The sequence below is a fragment of the Gymnogyps californianus genome, chromosome 3, assembly GCF_018139145.2.
Source record: "Gymnogyps californianus isolate 813 chromosome 3, ASM1813914v2, whole genome shotgun sequence".
NCBI lineage: Eukaryota > Metazoa > Chordata > Aves > Accipitriformes > Cathartidae > Gymnogyps > Gymnogyps californianus.
In genome coordinates this window covers 39809277-39826657 of record NC_059473.1, presented here as the reverse complement: position 1 = coordinate 39826657, position 17381 = coordinate 39809277, and the positions used below count along the sequence as shown (strand labels likewise).

Here is a 17381-nt window from a genome sequence, read left to right as displayed (position 1 = left end):
TGAAAACAAGGGCTTTGCTTTAGAGGGATTCACTTGAAAGCATGCCCTTGGGAAAGAACAAGACTATAGAAGTTTTAAATTGAACCTCTGACGTTTTTTAGGTTTTAGCATCTTTGAAACGTATTCTTTCAAAAAGCTTCTGAGTCCAGATAGTAAACAAGAAGTCTTCCTTGTTGCTTACTCTGCCTTAATTCCTAATAAAAGCAGTTCCAGCAAATACTAAAATCCTGTCATCCTTGTACAATGCTCTGTTTCCTCCTAGGAAACCTTCTGTAATGCTATTCTGCTGGAAAATTGAACTTTGAAACTGTAAACTTTTTTCCTTGAACTTTCATAATCATCTATTCCTGTTGGATAGGACTGAGCCCTGTGCACGTGAAACCCACTGTCTGTAGAGGACACTGTGCAGGAATGGGTATTTTGGAGTTCTGGTCCTCTGGGTTGGTCACAGGGCTAATCTGCACCTGTTTTACATGGCTTCTGTCACTGTGGCCATTGTGAGCAGAGCAACTTAGTGGTGGGAAGTATTTGGAGAATTAGCCCTGATTTTTTTGGTTTAATGCATAAATAGTATGGAGAATTTAATGGTTTAATGCATAAGTAAATTCATTCCACTTCTGATTTATTTTGGGCATCCTTGGTCTGGTTTCTTTTTTTTGTGCATGCATGTATTTATGTATATACACACACAAATATATCTTTTTCTTCCACTTCATTTCCTCTAGGAAAGACTCCTATGCTGCTTTTCCAAAAGAAATTGCAGATAAACTTCAGGATAGATTCTGATCTGAAATCAAGTTCACTCCACTGGTGACAGAGCATCATCATGCTTTTTCCTTTTAGTAACTGTATGCCATTCTGCTGATATTAAGAAAATCAAAGAATCAGAGTACACCAAGTTCTGAAAGCTAATACGATAGAAGGGGGAGTGTTTCAGCCCCTTTTAAGAATACACACTAAGCAGCAGTTCTAGGAGTGTTTCAAGCTTGGTTCTTTATTATCCTACATATGGAATAGTGCTCTACATTTTGGAGCTAGTTCATGCCCATCTTGTATTCCCTTTGTCCTAGTGTAAATGACTGTGCAAGATGACTTAGTAAATGCCTATAGTATACCTTGTGAAGAGACACGAGACCTTTTTCTTCAGTTATACAGATTACAACACTGCACTTCCACTGACCTGTAGTCAGTGATCCTTCTTTTGGCATGTCACTATGGAGCAGAAAATCAGTCCATGATGCTCTATTAAAAATTAATTAAAATAGAATAAAGACTTCCTTTCAAAAATTGATTTAAAAGTAACTTCTGAAACTCTTACATTACAAATCCAGTGAACAAGTTGAAGGGGAAAAATCCAAAACATTTCATGTGCAAATAAAAATTCTCTGTGGAGTGCTGAAAGCCAAAATGAAAACTGAAGATAACCACGAGACATTTATTACAGTTCAGAATGGTTTACTAGAGTTTAGGCATCATTTCAGATGATGAGCATGTTTGTTGTTGTTATATTTGGACTTCATTAAATGCATCTAATTAAATCTGTTGTAAATCTGTTTTATTCCCAAGAGGCCAGTTAATGTAATCTTGCTGTTTGCTTATAAAAAATATCAACCAATAGTTCCTGCACTAATTTTAATCACTTTTTTTTTTTTTTTTAGACCCTAGTGAAGTGCATTTTGTCAGTTTAGTTTATTGTGCAAACTCCTTGGGGCAATGACTTTTTGTCTTTACTTGTGTCCGATGTAGAAGAAACTATATATTCATTGTTGCTGTGTTTGGGGGGGGGGGGGGGCGGAAGAAAAATAAGTAGAGAAATGCTGTTTGAAGGTTATTTAGGCTGACTTTTGTGAGGAAGAAATAAATGTAGCTATAAGACTTGACTGTATACTTTCAGACAATTTTCTTACGCTGATCTTCTCTCTTAACCTTCTGACTTTTGACTGTTAAGATCTTGTAAGTTTTCCAAGTAGTTTGTTTTGTTGTTCTCTCCTGTCTCTTAGGCTGCCAACAGGAAAAGTGATCAGGGTATGTAAATGAACAAGAATAAAAATTAGCAAATGTTAGTGGTAAAAATTAGGAAATAATAAGTCTACAAGGAGGCAGAAATTAAGAAAATGATGAGGGCCTTAGATGATTCACAAAGTATGAGTCTACCTGGGATTAATGTATTACAGACACAGGCAATAATTTATAACAAAAACTCGAAGAACATGCTGTGTATGTACTGTGAGCAAATTTTGCTGTGAAAGTATACACAAAATGAGTGTATATGAGTTAAGAGTAAATAATTGGCAGTATTTACTGTGTGCACTGCATTCCAAAGTTAAACACATTATGTAGTAAGATGCATAAGACTTTTGCATATGACTGTCATTTATTTGTCTTTTACAGCCCTTCTAGACGGAAAATGGCTGATATGAGATCATTAAAGCTGTATGGAGTCTACCCTTGGTTTGATCCGAGTTCTATTTTACTGGAAAATAATCCTTGATGAATCAAGTGGTTATTTGTCTACCCCAAATTCTCATGATGGGTTATACTGATGGAATTTGAAAGAATATAATCTTTTGAGGAATGGTTGCCATTTGTTAGTGCTGCAGGTTATGGATGTTCAATTGTTCCCTCTCCTGCCTTTTCAGAAAGGGCTATAGAGAACAGCCAGAGTAGAGCCAGTACCCCTTCCTCTCTATTATTCACTTTTCAGAACTGTGCAATTTTGAAAATATGCATGTCTGTAGTTCGTATCTTCCAAACTGATCACTGATTTTTTTTTTTAGTGCCATCTGAGAAAAGTAAAGGAGTTATGTGTCTCAGCATTGTCTAAAAAGAAGAGTCATCTAAAATCAGTGGTGAGGAGAAAAATATTGTTCTTCATCTGACCTAATTTAGCTGGTCAGTGGAGATGGGGATTGGTATTAATTACTCAGTCTGCAAGTGAATGTGCACTAAATTCCAGCTGAGAATGGACAGTCAGCATGCTTAAAGTTCTTGGTGTACAAGGGCCCTAAGGGGAAACACGGGAATGTGATCTTCATACTGTAAAGCTGTCATAGTGAAGATGGATTATGATGGTTCCTGCAGACCAAAATGCAGATTACATATACTGGGGAAAGATCATTGTGTGCACTTGAATTAAATGCTCGGTCAGCTTCAGCTAATGTAATGTTGAGCTAGAGCCTGGAAAACAGTGCTCAGCTTGGCTCCCTTCAAGAATTGCAAATTGAAAATGGCCAACTGAAACAAACAATTTTGATTGAAAACAGGATAGAAGTTGCAGTGAATGAGAGGAGGCAAAAACACGATTAGCTTGGAAAATAGAAGTATACTAGGAGTACATGTAAAAAGCTGAGAATGTTTGGTGCTGTGTAAGAAAGATCCATCCCATTCAGCAGAGTACCATAGCAAGTCTCACAAGTTGATGTCTTTGTGCCACTGAAAGGGGACCAGAACAGAGAGAGGCCCAGTTCCTAACGATTTAAAGTATGTACCAACAGAACTTAATTTGATGTTCAGCTGAGGATGTGCTCCTCCTCTTTTTTGCTTTCATTAGCCGAGAGGGCAGTAAATCTAGAGCAAACAGAAGACAACATAGCATAACTCGGCACCTAGTCAGCCTATAGAATTCACCCCAGGAAGCAGCCTCCAAGTCAAATGCTTATAGTTGAGTGATTTTTATGACTGCTAATGACAGCTGTAGCTATGCAAACTGAGGTAACAAGGCAACCAAATCTATGCCTTAAGGCATTCACCTTCAGCGCCAGGAAGGAACTGTTTCTGTCCAGCTACTGATCTCATTTGAAGGCTCTTCTGGCACCTTTTGAATTCTTTTCGTGTATTCCTGCTAAAAATGATGGTTGTTGCTGTCATAAAATAATTTTAAGACCTCAGCAGGACATTTTTATTATTAACATGAAAGTAAGACAGGTGTTCATGTATTGCGACAGAGATTAGAAAGACCAACCTTGTTAAATTTATAGAGAGGTCACTCCCGCTGATGCATAGCTTCTGCAGAACTGCCTGGTTTTTTTTTCTTTAGCAACTGCATACTGACTCCTCTGGAAATGAGACAATTTCATGGCAGCTCTCATTAGTACTGATAACTGTGAAGATAGCTATTGCCATATCTCCATGTTGGTACCATGAAAGAAGGAACACCTGCAAGGGACTATTAATAGTAGGGACAGAAAAGGGGAAGGCAGCTACACAAAGCCAAAGGGCAGTGCAATTCAGCGTGACTGTTACATTATGAGATGGTGGATTAGGCTATGGTTTGTGCAATTCACTGCTAAGGTGGAAGTTTTCAGCATGGAAGTTGAGGCTAAATGCTGTTTCCCAGTGGGAAAAGAGGAACATGATATTGTTATGCTTTTTGACTTGGTGTTGGCTGGTGTCAAGGTCTTGCAAAGTATTTGCATTGAAAGGATATGCTGTTGACTGCCGAAGAGTATATCGACATCTCTGCTTGTGGGAATGAAATAGAAGTGTTTCCTAGGCAAGTGCAAGGCTCACAGTTCTGAGCCTTTTCCAGCTGGAATTCAGCCCCCTAAAAGTGCCTTTCGTGCAACACCACTCTGTTGGTACTTCTCTTGTTTTCACTTCTGCGCATCTTCAGTGCATTTTTGGACCAAGTAATAGCCAATCCCCCACGTTTACATTTAGCCCCACTGAACCCTTCTGAACATATGGTGTAACTTTTGAGCAACTCTGCATTCAGCCTTGCATAATGGCTCCTATTCTGCCTATCCTAGCCTAATCTCAGTCTTAAGACTCAGACACATGATCAGCTTGATAACTTTTTAGCAAGCTTACTAATACATGGTAACTGTGAATGCATGTTCATAGTTTACAGCAAATTCAAGGTAATTTGACTTGGTTTCTTTGACTTAGCTCTAGAAAAGTGATTGTAAGATTAAATCATTATTACCTTGCATTTGCTACAGGCTAAGTGTGTGCATGTGGACAGCTGTTATGACTCAGCACAGCAACTTATTTCTGTGCCTGAGCCCTCATAACCTCATACAATGTCAGTTAGTCAGCATTCGGAAAGAAAACTGGCTCCTAGACAGCATTACAAATGATGAGTTGAATGGTTCACCTGAATATGTGCAACTTCAGTGATTTTAATTTCATTGTGAGCATTTAAGCTGATAACAACATTTTAAGAACTAAATTTCATGCAGAAAACTGGGTACTCTGCAGTTCTAAACACTTCCTGTGGAATTGAGCCCAAACAGAGGAAGCAGAAAAGATGCTTTCTTCTTCAGGAGTGAGACAAATTGCTCTTTTTAAGATGAGAGATCTTACTGGAATGCAGATAATACACTGGAAGATGTGTTAATGTGTTGTAGCACTGGTTAAGCCAAACTGAAATGGAGGGAAGGGATGCATCAACTTAATCACTAGACACTTAAGATCTGAACACAGTATTTCTTTTTTAAAGCTTTCTTTGCTGCCTGCAGGTTTCAGTGGATTTTCAGAAGAGCTGAGAGTACTTGGAGCCTTAGACCTGTCTTGAGATGCAAATTTAACAAAGCATTCAAATGTGCACCTTAAGTTTTATTCCACTAAGGATGGATCAGGATATACAAGACTCTCCTCAGAGTCCTTTCAGATGATGCGTTGTTAATATTTCATTGAGGCAGCAAAAGAGAAAGATGCGTAAGCAGTATTAACAGTCATTGGTGTCAGAGGTTAACTTTTATTTAATCAGTTTTTTAAAATGTACTTCTATGTGAAGATGATTTAGGGAAGTGTATGGAAAAGGATACTACAGAATAAATCTTCAAACTTAGAATATTTCATGAGCTGAGAAAGATTCCGTAGGCTCTCTCAACTCAAATTTCCCAGGCTTCTATATTACCTCATCCAAAATATGCCTGGCTTCTAAATGAGTTGACTCTTCTCTGCAAGCAGCTCTTTTGTATTTGTTCAAAAGTTCATGCCTCATGTAAGATTCAAGTCCTCTGGTTCCTCCCATTATAAGGTACATTACTGATAGTCTTACGACCTAACACACAAAGAAAACGATTTGTATTATTGTGGTATCTGCCAGCATTAATATAATTAAACCTTTGGCAGCAGTTTACAGAAAAGCTGATATTCATAATTTCTTTCTGATGGGGAAGCCACTGGGATGGTAGTAGTTTCTAAATAGTTTCAAGGCATTTGCTAGATCCCTGGGGGTCAAACCCATGCACCTTTCCATGAGCAGCTGGGTAAGAGACCCATCAGATGTGTACTGATCTTACCACCCAAAAAGGTCAGATCTTGAGGTGATTATGTGTGTGGGCTGAATTTGCATTATGCCACATTCTTATGCAATAATCATTGCAGGAATCTCTAAGCCTGTCAGATTTTTTTCATACTGGAAGTGTAGTAGTTCTCTCCCCTCATGTTTTACTGGTAGAACTTGATCATATGTCTTTTAAATAAAGACTAATGATCCAGTTCATACACCTATGTTTTGAAAAACTAATGGTGTTTTTTAATTGCTTACTCTCTTGCTAGCTGTAGAAAGAGGTTGCTTTCTGGGTCAATAATGCCATTTAAGTTAAGCCCACATGCTGACACACTCTGGTAGTTTCTAGAGCTGTTCTTGTCAACTGACAAGGGAAAGGTCAATAGCTTACAGATTGCTGTTTGTGATAGGGAAACAGCTACAGTAAGATTTGGACTTCTTATGATGTCTTGATGTTGCTGGCAGGTTAGTAACTGATCAGAGAAATGAAAGTTTGTTTTCATAACAAATGTATTACTCCTGCACACAGTGAACTAGAGAGACTTGTGCCTCAGCTTCAAAACTTCAGTCACTTCATTTAGCTGCTGCCCCATGTGTACAGACAGACAGAAGTCAGATGTGCTCATCTTTCATAGCCCGCACACTCTTCATTGCTGCACTAGTTATTTTAGCACAATTAGCCTGGCCGCTGGGGTCTTAAAAGGTAGCTGATGCAACAAGGGATTACAGTGTGGTTGCTGAATCTAGATGTATGAAATCAACTTTAACTGAGCCACACAAAAGAAAGGCCTTTTCTCTTGTAAAATGGTACTAATCTGTCAGCAAATAAAAGTCATAGTAGAAGAAGATCCAATTAATTTCCAGCTGCACAGCTTTATAATGCAGCAGCAAGATATACAGGTAATTAAGAGAATTATCAACTTTGTAAAAGTAGATTTAAAAAAAACTTCTGAAAGCTAGAGGCAGCCTCAGCTTTCCCACAGATTGCCACGTTATTGTTGTCTTCTTGACGAGAAAGGAAGCAGTTTTGTTGTGTTGCTGCACAGTATCTTTTTGCATTGCTGAAATGCCTAGAGACACAAAATTGAGACCAGAACCTCTCTTTGCTAGCTGCTGTTCCTGTTTTTCATTTGCAGAGTAAGTATGCGAATATGCCAACTGGGGACCCTTACATTGCTGTTCTGTCTGCAGAGACTTGGCTGGTGGAGCTTCATGAATGAGAGGCGTATTTGGGTGTAGCTGATGGTGCTTTACTGCTTTACTCACAAGGAATAGCTCACAGCCTTGCAGGGGTCTGCCCATGGGGAGTCTGCTTCACTGAGGGAGCTCTGGAGTATGGAGGGTGAGCAGATTTACATCCCAGGATGGCTATCCTGCCTGTAGCTTCCTTGGGGAGGAATAAGAGAGGCTGGCATGATCCTGAATGGACATCAGAAAACATTGAGGGTATTGAGGAAAGTGAGTTATGATAGCTATTGCGTTTTTGTAACAAGGTAGAGGCCTTACCTTTGAGAAAATAGTTTGATAATGAAGTAGTAGCCAATAAATAAAATTTGCAGGTTATGTCACTCAGACTAAAGGAGCACTGCAGACTAGAATCTGCATACTTCTGTACAAGAGTTAAGTTCACTCGAGGTAGATATTTGCTGTCCTGAATGCTTCAGATCATGTAATTTCCCCTCCTCCAATATTTTTTTTTCCCCTGTTTGCTTTTCTGCTTAATAAATATATCAGTACAAAGTGAGCGAGCAAGAAGCAGGCTTGGTCAATACTATTTCAGACTCAATATACTGATTCCTTTTGATGTAGATAGAGTACTAACTATTCCTTCCATGGATTACTTAGTTCAGGAGGGCAATGGCAAACTGAGAAAAGTGAATTCATTGCTAAGCCAGATCAAAATGAGTCTATATCCCTCACGTCTCAGCGGTGGAGGTTGCTTGGGAACGTGCATCAATTTATGTTTACCAAGTTATGGTCTGTATGGGAATTTGCTGATCAAGTGAATGAACTGTTGTTGTAGGCTTAATAGTGCCGATTTCCTGTTTTATAATAAAGCTTTCATTGTTGCCAATGCAATTCTTATTCGGTATTGTTTTTGAGGAGAGTGTGCTCAAGAAGTAACTCACAGATTTTTCAGGCAGTACCGTTGCACTGTATGGTTTTGGTTTTGTTTGTTTTGCTTTGGTTTTCAGTTCAAAAGCTAGGGCAAGAATGTGCACTGAGTGAATGAGTGAAAGTAAGAGGGAGAATACTGGATGGCTGAGAAAATAATGTCATTATTTACAATGGAAAATACAGCATAAATAAATTTCAAAAATACTCTTTTGTAAGGCAGAACTCTTCGGAGGAAGAATCAGAGGAAAATGTATTACAGTAGAGAAATCCATCATTATTTGGATGTCTGATCAGCTGTTGGATCTGCCTCTAAGTAGCTGATCTTAAGACATTCAGTGATTTGTTGTAAAATATTTCATTTAATAGCATGGGCTCTTGAGTGTGAGATGGAACTAACTGTATCACAGCAGTTTTGATGGGAGGATGTGCCCATGTCTGCACAAATTGGGATTTCATCTGTGCTGAGGAGTGCACTGGATCTGTGTTAAATAGCTATCTTGTTTATAGAGGGACATGGGAGGTGGCTGCAACAGTCAAAGGTCATCTTTCTTTTGGACAGCAGGAAGCTGGAGGTTGCAATTAAGCTCTAGGTGCTGTCATGGTAACTAAGTAATGTTTAAGTAAAAGTAGTTTATGCTAAACACAGTCTGACTCTTCCTTGTTAAATGTAAAGCATAATCAGCCTTCTTGCCATCCCAGTGATTTCCCCTTTGAAAAACCTCTTTCTAAGGTGCGCTGTTTTGTGTTTAGACACAAAATCTGTGCCGTTATGGTAGCCCCTTCTGCTAGATCAATATTTCAGATTTTGTGTGCAAATTTGAATAAAGCAGGAGCAAATCATGCCCAAGGACCCTCCCTAGAGTTTCAGTGTTCACAATGAGTAGTGAGTTGCCTTTCCTAAGCAGTATTCGGTATGTCTACGTCCAAGAAAGAGGCTGAATACAGCAGACATTATGCATGTCCTTTTTCAGCCTGTTCCTCATAAAACACATTCTTTTGACAGGAAAGGACTATCAGGAATTGCTATCTTGCTCTTGCTCACACAATGTCTGTATCAGCGGTTGCAGTGATCTCGAGCTATAGCAGCTTAGTATTCTGCTGTGAGACAAAAAGGCCATAATCGAATGGCAAGATGCTATAAGACTATGCCAGTGCCCTTAGCTACAGGAACTTGCTACCATTTCAAAATTATTTTTTCTAAAGGTGGATTTTGTCCTGAATAATTCCTTAAATGTCACCTCGGTTGTAGTGAGTGATTTGTGACAGATGCGGAGTATGTCCTTGGTACTCCGTGGTATATTAAAGGTGACTGACTTAGCAAATCCCCACCACTTTCAAGTTGCTCTGATTGAATGGTGTAATTGTTCCTTTTTGCCCTGTGAAGGATGCGTTAAAATTAATTTGATAGCTGTGTGGGCAGCACAAGATTCCTCTTTCCCTCCACCCCCTCCACCCCCAAAACCCCACTTCAGTTTACTGGTAGTTCAGTAAACCCTCTACCAGATTTACCTCAAAGCATTTGAAGCTGTATTTAACAATGATATTTGAAACTGATTCTTAAGTATTTCCCTTTCCTGTTTTCACATCCTAACCTCTCCCAACAACACTCTAAAATTATGAAAATGTAATATAGTAAATGTCAAACTATCCACAGTTCTCTTTTTTTCTTTTTGGCACTGAGCACAGTGGATCCCAGCTGTCACCTCGTCCTTTGAATGCTACCGTACATAAATTTATGCTGTACTTTTTTGTTACCAGACAGAACTTAATGCAGAACTTCCATGTTAGGCAAAAGGGGTGAAGTCAGCATTTCCAGAAGGGCTCAGATAAAATAGCCAAATTGCAGGAAGAGGACCTACTGCTTATTGATACATTCTCTTGTTGAGAGATGCCTTCTCTAGGTGAAGTAGAACTCCAATATTTCTTTCATTAACCTCCCTTCTGCTGAAGAGACTCAAGAAGTGTCAGGGCCGGCTCCATTTGTTTTCTGATGTTGCTTTCTATAGGCAAGCTACTGTAATTCCAAAATTTGTAGTGGCTGGGAAGCTGGTAGCTTACTGAAGACTTAAGATTTTTGCCTTGTTCTGCAATCTGCCACACTGTCACATCAGACAGTGAACTATTCTTCCACTTTCTTTAGTGTGTAATTCTTTGAGTTTTCAAAATGAATTTGTAGATCAGAGTTCTCGCCTCAACCTGTAAGAATTGGTGGGAGTAGGTCAAGCCCAGGAAAAACAGGGTCGCTTAGTTCTTGGGAAAGATTTGGTATTCTATACATGTGTCAGAAGGAAGACACATGTGAATGATGTACTGTGAGATGCCTCTCCCAGTGCTTGTTTCATCATTCCCATAAACCAGAAACCAGGCTCCTTGAGCCAAACAGGAAGAATAACTTTGTCTTGTTATGACTGAGAGTAAACTGTGATGAGCCAAAAGGAGTTGGACAGAAGGTAAAAGATTAATATTTTAGAAGAGCCAGAACACCTGATTGTGCGTAATGGAAAACTTGAAATTAAGCTGCTAAGCTTCTGTTCTAAGCAGGTTTATAAGAATTTATGATGGTTTTGGTGTGCTAAAGCTTTGAGAGAGGTATTCTTTAGAGCTTCCCTCAACTCATCTTTTAAAGGGGGGGTCTTTAAGAAGAAGGTTTTTCTTGGTTAATGTAGACATTTGCTGTCTAAAACAAGCCAGGAAGTAATTTCGTCAGTGTTTATTGGGCGGAAAATTCAGTGCTGCTCTGAAGCAAGAGTGGGTTGCCAAAGAAGTCATTCATGAGTGTGTGTGTGTTTATGAAAGAGAGCTTTCTACCTTCAGTTTCCTCTTGCTAGTGAGCTTCTCTCCTGAGATTAGGAACTCTGTACACTAAGGATTGCTTTATAGTGAATTTGAACAGAGATATGTATCTTGAATTTGGCTTCAGACATGGATACATTTCATACATTTCTGTGCATCCAGTTAATTCATCAGTCATTGACATTAACTAGATTTTGGGGATGTTCCTGAATGCTTCACTACCTCCAGAGCAAAGGATGTTTCGCATCTATCATAAATGCTAACTTCCATTTGTACAGTAATTCCAGTTGGGAGTCCTCAGTTAGGAGCTTTAGAAACATTAATGACCTTGGCTGTAAAACGCCCTTACATAAATATAATTAACCTCATACTGCATGATGGCAAGTCTTATGCACAGAGTGACTCTTTAATTGGAAGAGAATCTAGCCTGGCTGACACCTGTGGTTTAACTGCAGAGCCATCTTTTTCCTATGAAGTAGAGAATTTAAATCATGACTTATCTTCAGCTCTTGCTGAATACTGTCAGAAAGCAGTGAAAGAGGAGGTTAATGGATGCCTTGCTTTTATGAGACAGGAGGAAAAAATGGGACCTTGGGAGGGACATCTATCTTGTTCCATGTGCACTTAAAAGGTTTTTATTGAGGCATGAAAGGTTGCGTTGTTCCATGCTTTGTCTTTTTGTTGCTTGTCCAGGCAGCGATGTGCTGCCAACAATTCAATAAAGGAATTTCTCAAAATATATCCTATTAACCGATCTTAAACCTCATGTATATACTATACTCACAGAAGAGAAGGGAAAGAGAATCAAGGAGTCAATTCTTCTTTTCCCCCTTAAATCCAGAGATGGTATCTAGTGAGAGAGACAGTGACACTGAAGAGGCAAATTTACATGAACTGTACTTGCCAAGCATACATTATTGGGGGGCGGGGGGGAGGGGGAGGGAAAAAAAAAAAGAGCCTGAGTTTGTTAATGTTCAAAGTGTAATTTTCAACTATGTCTTTTGAACTGGGATGGGGGAAAAAAAAGAAATACTCTAAGAGCTTTGGAAATGTCTGCTCTATGAGTATTTTTCCTTAAATGCTTGGTATATCCTGGGTGCATTTACTCAAGTTTGTGTATGTGTGTGTGTGAACTTCAGTGAGCAATGTCAGAGGAGAAAGGGATAATTTGGTACTGTGACTGGAGAACAGAGTAAATGAGGTGGTAAGATTACCTCCAAAGCCCACTCTTCAGTTTGGTATAATAGTTTAAATGATTTCTACACCCTCCAATCTATGAGGCAAAAGAAAGAAATGCAATAGAACTGACTTGAAGTCAGTAGTCTCTGGATATGTGAATTATCTGGACTTCTTTCTGCCCACTACTTTATGTATATGTATTGAACTCTGGGAATAAATGAGGATTTATTAGTCAGATATTGTGGGCATGTGTCTAGGTGTCTAGTGAGGTACTCAGCCTGTGGATTGACCCAGATGTACAAATTTGTGCAGTATAAACAATACTCTGATAAGTACTGGACACAAAAAAGGTTCCCAGCCTGGCCCAGAGTTTGGCATAACACCGTCTTTCCCCTTCATCTCAACTGGCTGCATGACCAAAGGGACAATTCCATAATTAAATATCAAGTTTTAGTTTGTTATCCTGTTCTTGCTTTGATATAAGGAAAAGATAGCAACAGAGTGACTTGAGGAACTCGTTCAAGCAAAACCTGATGCTCTGCTTGAGGTTATGTGTTGCAGTATCACAAGGTACTTCTGTGGGCTTTTACCTGTATAACATCAAGCAGTGTTGTAGGCTTCCCAGATAAGGAATAGTAGAATGTTTGAAACTCAGGGAAATATTTCAGCTTTCGTTGCTGCTGGGGACATTTCACTGTTGAAAAATCCCACATTGGCAGACAAAGTAAGCAAGTGCTAAAACTGGAAACCATTCCTACATTAGGAGATCCTGGACTGTGGCTTAAGCCAGTTCTTATTTTGTCTCAATTTGTCTGTCTTGTGTTAGGTAAAATAAAGTACGTTCCCATTTTGGTATCCTTGTAATACGCTGTCAACTAAGAAGTGTATTACTGAGGCAAACAGTAAATCAATGGAGCTCAAGGACAGACAGCATGTGCATTTGGGAGTTTAGTTCTGAGAGAGTCCATGCTGAGAAACGGGTTTTTACCCAGGAAGTGTGCCAGCATGGGTAAGGAAACCAGGCGGTGATGCTGGACGCTCAGGGTCAAGAGGGTGCTTAACAAATCCAACATGCCCCATTATGAGTGTCCATGCAGGGCAACTCTGGGAGGGCTCTCCGACATGGCTGTTTACACTGAAATGCTGCTTTTCACAGATAATACATCAATATTAATGTCAACAGTAGCTTCCTGTTTTCTGCAACAAAGCAAGCTGTGTGAACGAACAGGAAGGAGAGCTGCTGCCTCTCCAGCAGGCTCCGGTGGTCAGTACCATACAGATGTTTCGCAGCTTGCAGTTTGAGCAGCTGACCATCCTTGTAGTACTTGCACTGATGTGTAGGACACACGACAAAATAGCAGTACTATTGAAAAGCCTACATTTATATAGAAACAATGCTGTTCTGCATCTGTCCATAGTATATGCAATTCCTAAAATGAGTATTATTTCTCTCTCTTCTCTCTGTCCTATGGTTAGTGTGGTACTCCACAAATACAGAATTTGTAAATATGTTTGATTATTTCCAGCTTCTTCTTCAGTTTCTCTGCATTTTACTATAAGAAAATGTGACCTAAATACAGGCTTTATAAGATCTTCATCCCCAATTATTAAAAAGCATTAACATTCCATTTGCTGACTGATATCTGTTTTTCTCTGAGTGCATAGGTGAGGGGGAATGGCTTATATTTATATGTTTCTAAAAGAATCTCATGTCTCTTGGGGAAGTGAGTATTTGATTATTTTGGAGTGCTTGTATTTAAGAACTAGTTATTCAAAAACTTGTGAACCAAGCATCTAATCAGCTTTTGAGGAAGCTTGAGAGTAATACCTTTCAGGCAATGTCCACAATCAGTTGGAGGCGTTTATTGCTCTGTTTGATCTGTGCTGTTCACATTAATAGGACTTGTGGATATAGGCATGGATCACCTGAAAGTCTCTATAATTGCAGAAACCATTTAGTTACCGCTTTTGTGCCCACGTCATGTTGGATGTTTTCTGGGTGTCCCAAACACCGAGACATGCAAATCCTTTCCTGTTTTGCAGTTGGCTGAAATGCCTCTCTCAAGCCTCGCCATCTTGCAACTTCAGGGGATCTTCTGACGCTCATAGAAATGTGCTGCACTGGCTGTGGAAATTCACATTTGCAGCTGCAAATCTTTATTTGGCAGAAGATGGGGAGGTTATGATTGCAATTGAGATCGCAGTTGAGATAAGTCAACTCATCAACTTCTCAACTGCTGTCAGGTTGCCATGGAAGTGAGTGGCACTTCCTGGTAACACTGTCAGCAAAGGCAATTGATTAATGATGATCCATCCCTGATTTCAGATATATGAATTGGATGGACTAAGATGAGGTTAGGTTTATATGTGTACTCTGCTCTGAAGGGAGAACTTTTTAAATCTGTCTGCTTAGTAGTTCCCAACATGGTAGATCATGTTGTGCTAGTTCATTGCAAATATAAATAGCTGAGTTAGCAAAAATTATGGAAAATTTGAGGAATGATTGCTTAGTGAATTCAAGTGTATTGGATGCCCCAAGTGGACATACATAGGTTAGCAGAACACTGAAGAACAAATGTCTGTTTACCTGCACACTGAAAAAGTAGGGAGGTATCTTGGCAGCCAGCATAAATTCCTGTGTTTTAACAGTAGTATGAGATGATTTAAGTCCAGGATTTCAGCTATAGTCTTCCGAGAGCACTGCTCACTCAATGTAGTGAATCAATAAATTAGAAGGGCTCAGTGTGTGACTAACATGATAGGGGCACTTTCAGCAATTCTGCTGGTTCCTCATAAAATAGAGTGGCTAGTTTAGCGTTCCTGTTCTTGAAGTATTACAGATGATTGGCCTCAAAATACGTAAAATAAGGATAAACTCTTAGATTAGCTTCTTAGCCATAGTAGAATGGGTAACAATTCTCTATAAAAGAAACAGGTCGCTGGATAGTTGGTCTAAAAAATGTTGTCATATCACATGTCTTTTCTCCTCCCAAATACAGATCACAGTTCTTCAACTTTGCCTTTAATAACTGAAATGATTAACAGTTGAAATAAAGCAAGCCTAGGCGGAAAGAGAACTACAGGATGATCTCAAGTACTTTTCTTGATGTGCCTCACAAAGATGTTCTGTTGTTATTGTGGTGATAAGGATAGGCATGAGAACTGAAATTGAACAGATGAGAGACTGGTTCTCGCAAACTTTTTGCAGGGAGAAGGAAGCTATGCCTTGCACGATTGCTAGCAATAATTTAGGAGCGTTCTTTTTGGGCATATGTTGCAATTTTGTGACACGCATTGGTGAACAAAAGCTATTTGTGGTTGAAATGAGGGAAGGAGGAAAGGGAAGTTGTTAGGAGTTGCATGAAGAACAATAGATGACATCACACCATTGTAAGTTCATGCAGCAGTAATAGTCAAGAAACTGAAATCAAAGTTTTGAGGAGGTGCTTCAATAGGGCTGACCCAGCTTTCTCTGAAGTCAATAAAATCTTTCAGTTAATTTGAGGAGAGCTGGGTCAAGTCTGGTTGAACTCCATTTCTTTTCCCACACAATGAAAGGTTGAGATGAGGCTTCCTAACAGGGGAAAAAATGTTAAATGGGCCATCAGAAGAATGAAATCATGGGATGTTTAAAACCTTTTAAGAAGGCCAATGAAAGTGAGTGGTAATGATCCCAATTTCCAGAGAGATGATAAATAGTCTAGGATCCCAAGGGACTCCTTCCTATGCTGCGTGCTGGCTTTTCTGCAGAAAGGTCAACAAAAATACTTCATACACTAATGCTGTGTTATTTTACAAAGGCAAACAGATGTATTTTTTTTTCCTGAAGTAAAATATAAATATCTTACACATATCTAAGCTGTCTCTCTTGTAACCTGAGGTAAAAATGAGCAAGGATTATGGTTTACTCTTTCTTTTCCATATGGATGGAAAGCCATAGACATTATTGACATTTCTAGTGATGGGATAAATTTATCCCATTGGTTTTAATGCAGACAAGGTTAGAGCTGAGCCAAAGTACTGTAGATTAGCATGACAGAAGCAATAAACTTGTTCACAGAGCAGCAAAGATGTAGTGAATGAAATGCCTCTCTTACTCCATCTGCAACTCAGAGGCACTTCTGGATGAGGAGGGGTCAGCTAGTGAGCTTTAGCTGATGACACTTTTGTTTTTTTCTGTCTTCAGATATCTCAGCTTATGACAGAGACTAGTCGAGAGAGCCTGACTGAAGCAGCATTGAACCGCTACAATGCAGATAAACCCTCCTTGTACAGCTTCCCTGCTTCCCAGAGCACATATGTTGCCAGTGAAGTATCCACAGGCACCTCGGTGGCAGCATCGTTTTTTGCCAGGTAAGAGAGATTTCTCAGATTTTCCTTCTCTGGAAACATGATTTCTTTCAAAGGGGATGACTCTGTAGTGAAGAAGTGGGGTTGACAGACTACAGCACACATGTCGAAACGTGGCTATAGATACAGATCTATCACAAACTTGCAGGAATTACCATGAAAATGTTATTTAATCCACCTGCATGCATTTGTCTGTAAGATGAGGATGATAATTCTACCCTCTTCTGTAAAATATCTCTTTAATTCTTGATTTGGGTTAAAATGTGATTGCGCTCCCAGAATAATACCTGATTTAACGACGTTTTTAGAGGGGTGTATCCCTGAATGAGAAGGGTCCCTCCAAGTAATTTTCTGAGATAGGCAATTAATTGTAGAGCTAACTGGAGGCGGATAGTTCTGTTTGGTGGGCAACCTTCAGGCTTCTTTATTGAATTTTACTTCCATCTAGGGAAACTATCAAGATTTCTACTTTCAGACTGAAAAGTTAAGGTTTCTGATTTCAGTTTCTGTCCCTGTCATGTTGTTGAATTGACCTGAGGGTCTAAACTCAGCCTTGGAACACCCTTTCTGTTTAATATTCAGCCAATGTTTCAAAAAATCTCGATGAGATAAAGTTTCATTAATGGCTATCTTTATGAATTTGTTAGTAAAAATGGTTTGCTAAATGGGCATAGCAGCTAATAAGTGAACTATCCATTATCAA

At 39.3% G+C, this 17381-nt stretch overlaps 1 protein-coding gene across 1 annotated transcript in view; it reads left to right on the top strand.

Moving 5' to 3' along the window:
- KIF26B (kinesin family member 26B) overlaps positions 1-17381 on the top strand; it is a 300765-nt gene that overhangs the window by 107827 nt on the left and 175557 nt on the right. Inside the window, exon 4 of the mRNA XM_050895026.1 lies at positions 16515-16681. Coding sequence (XP_050750983.1) covers positions 16515-16681 — 167 coding nt within the window. The remainder of the gene's footprint in view (positions 1-16514; positions 16682-17381) is intronic.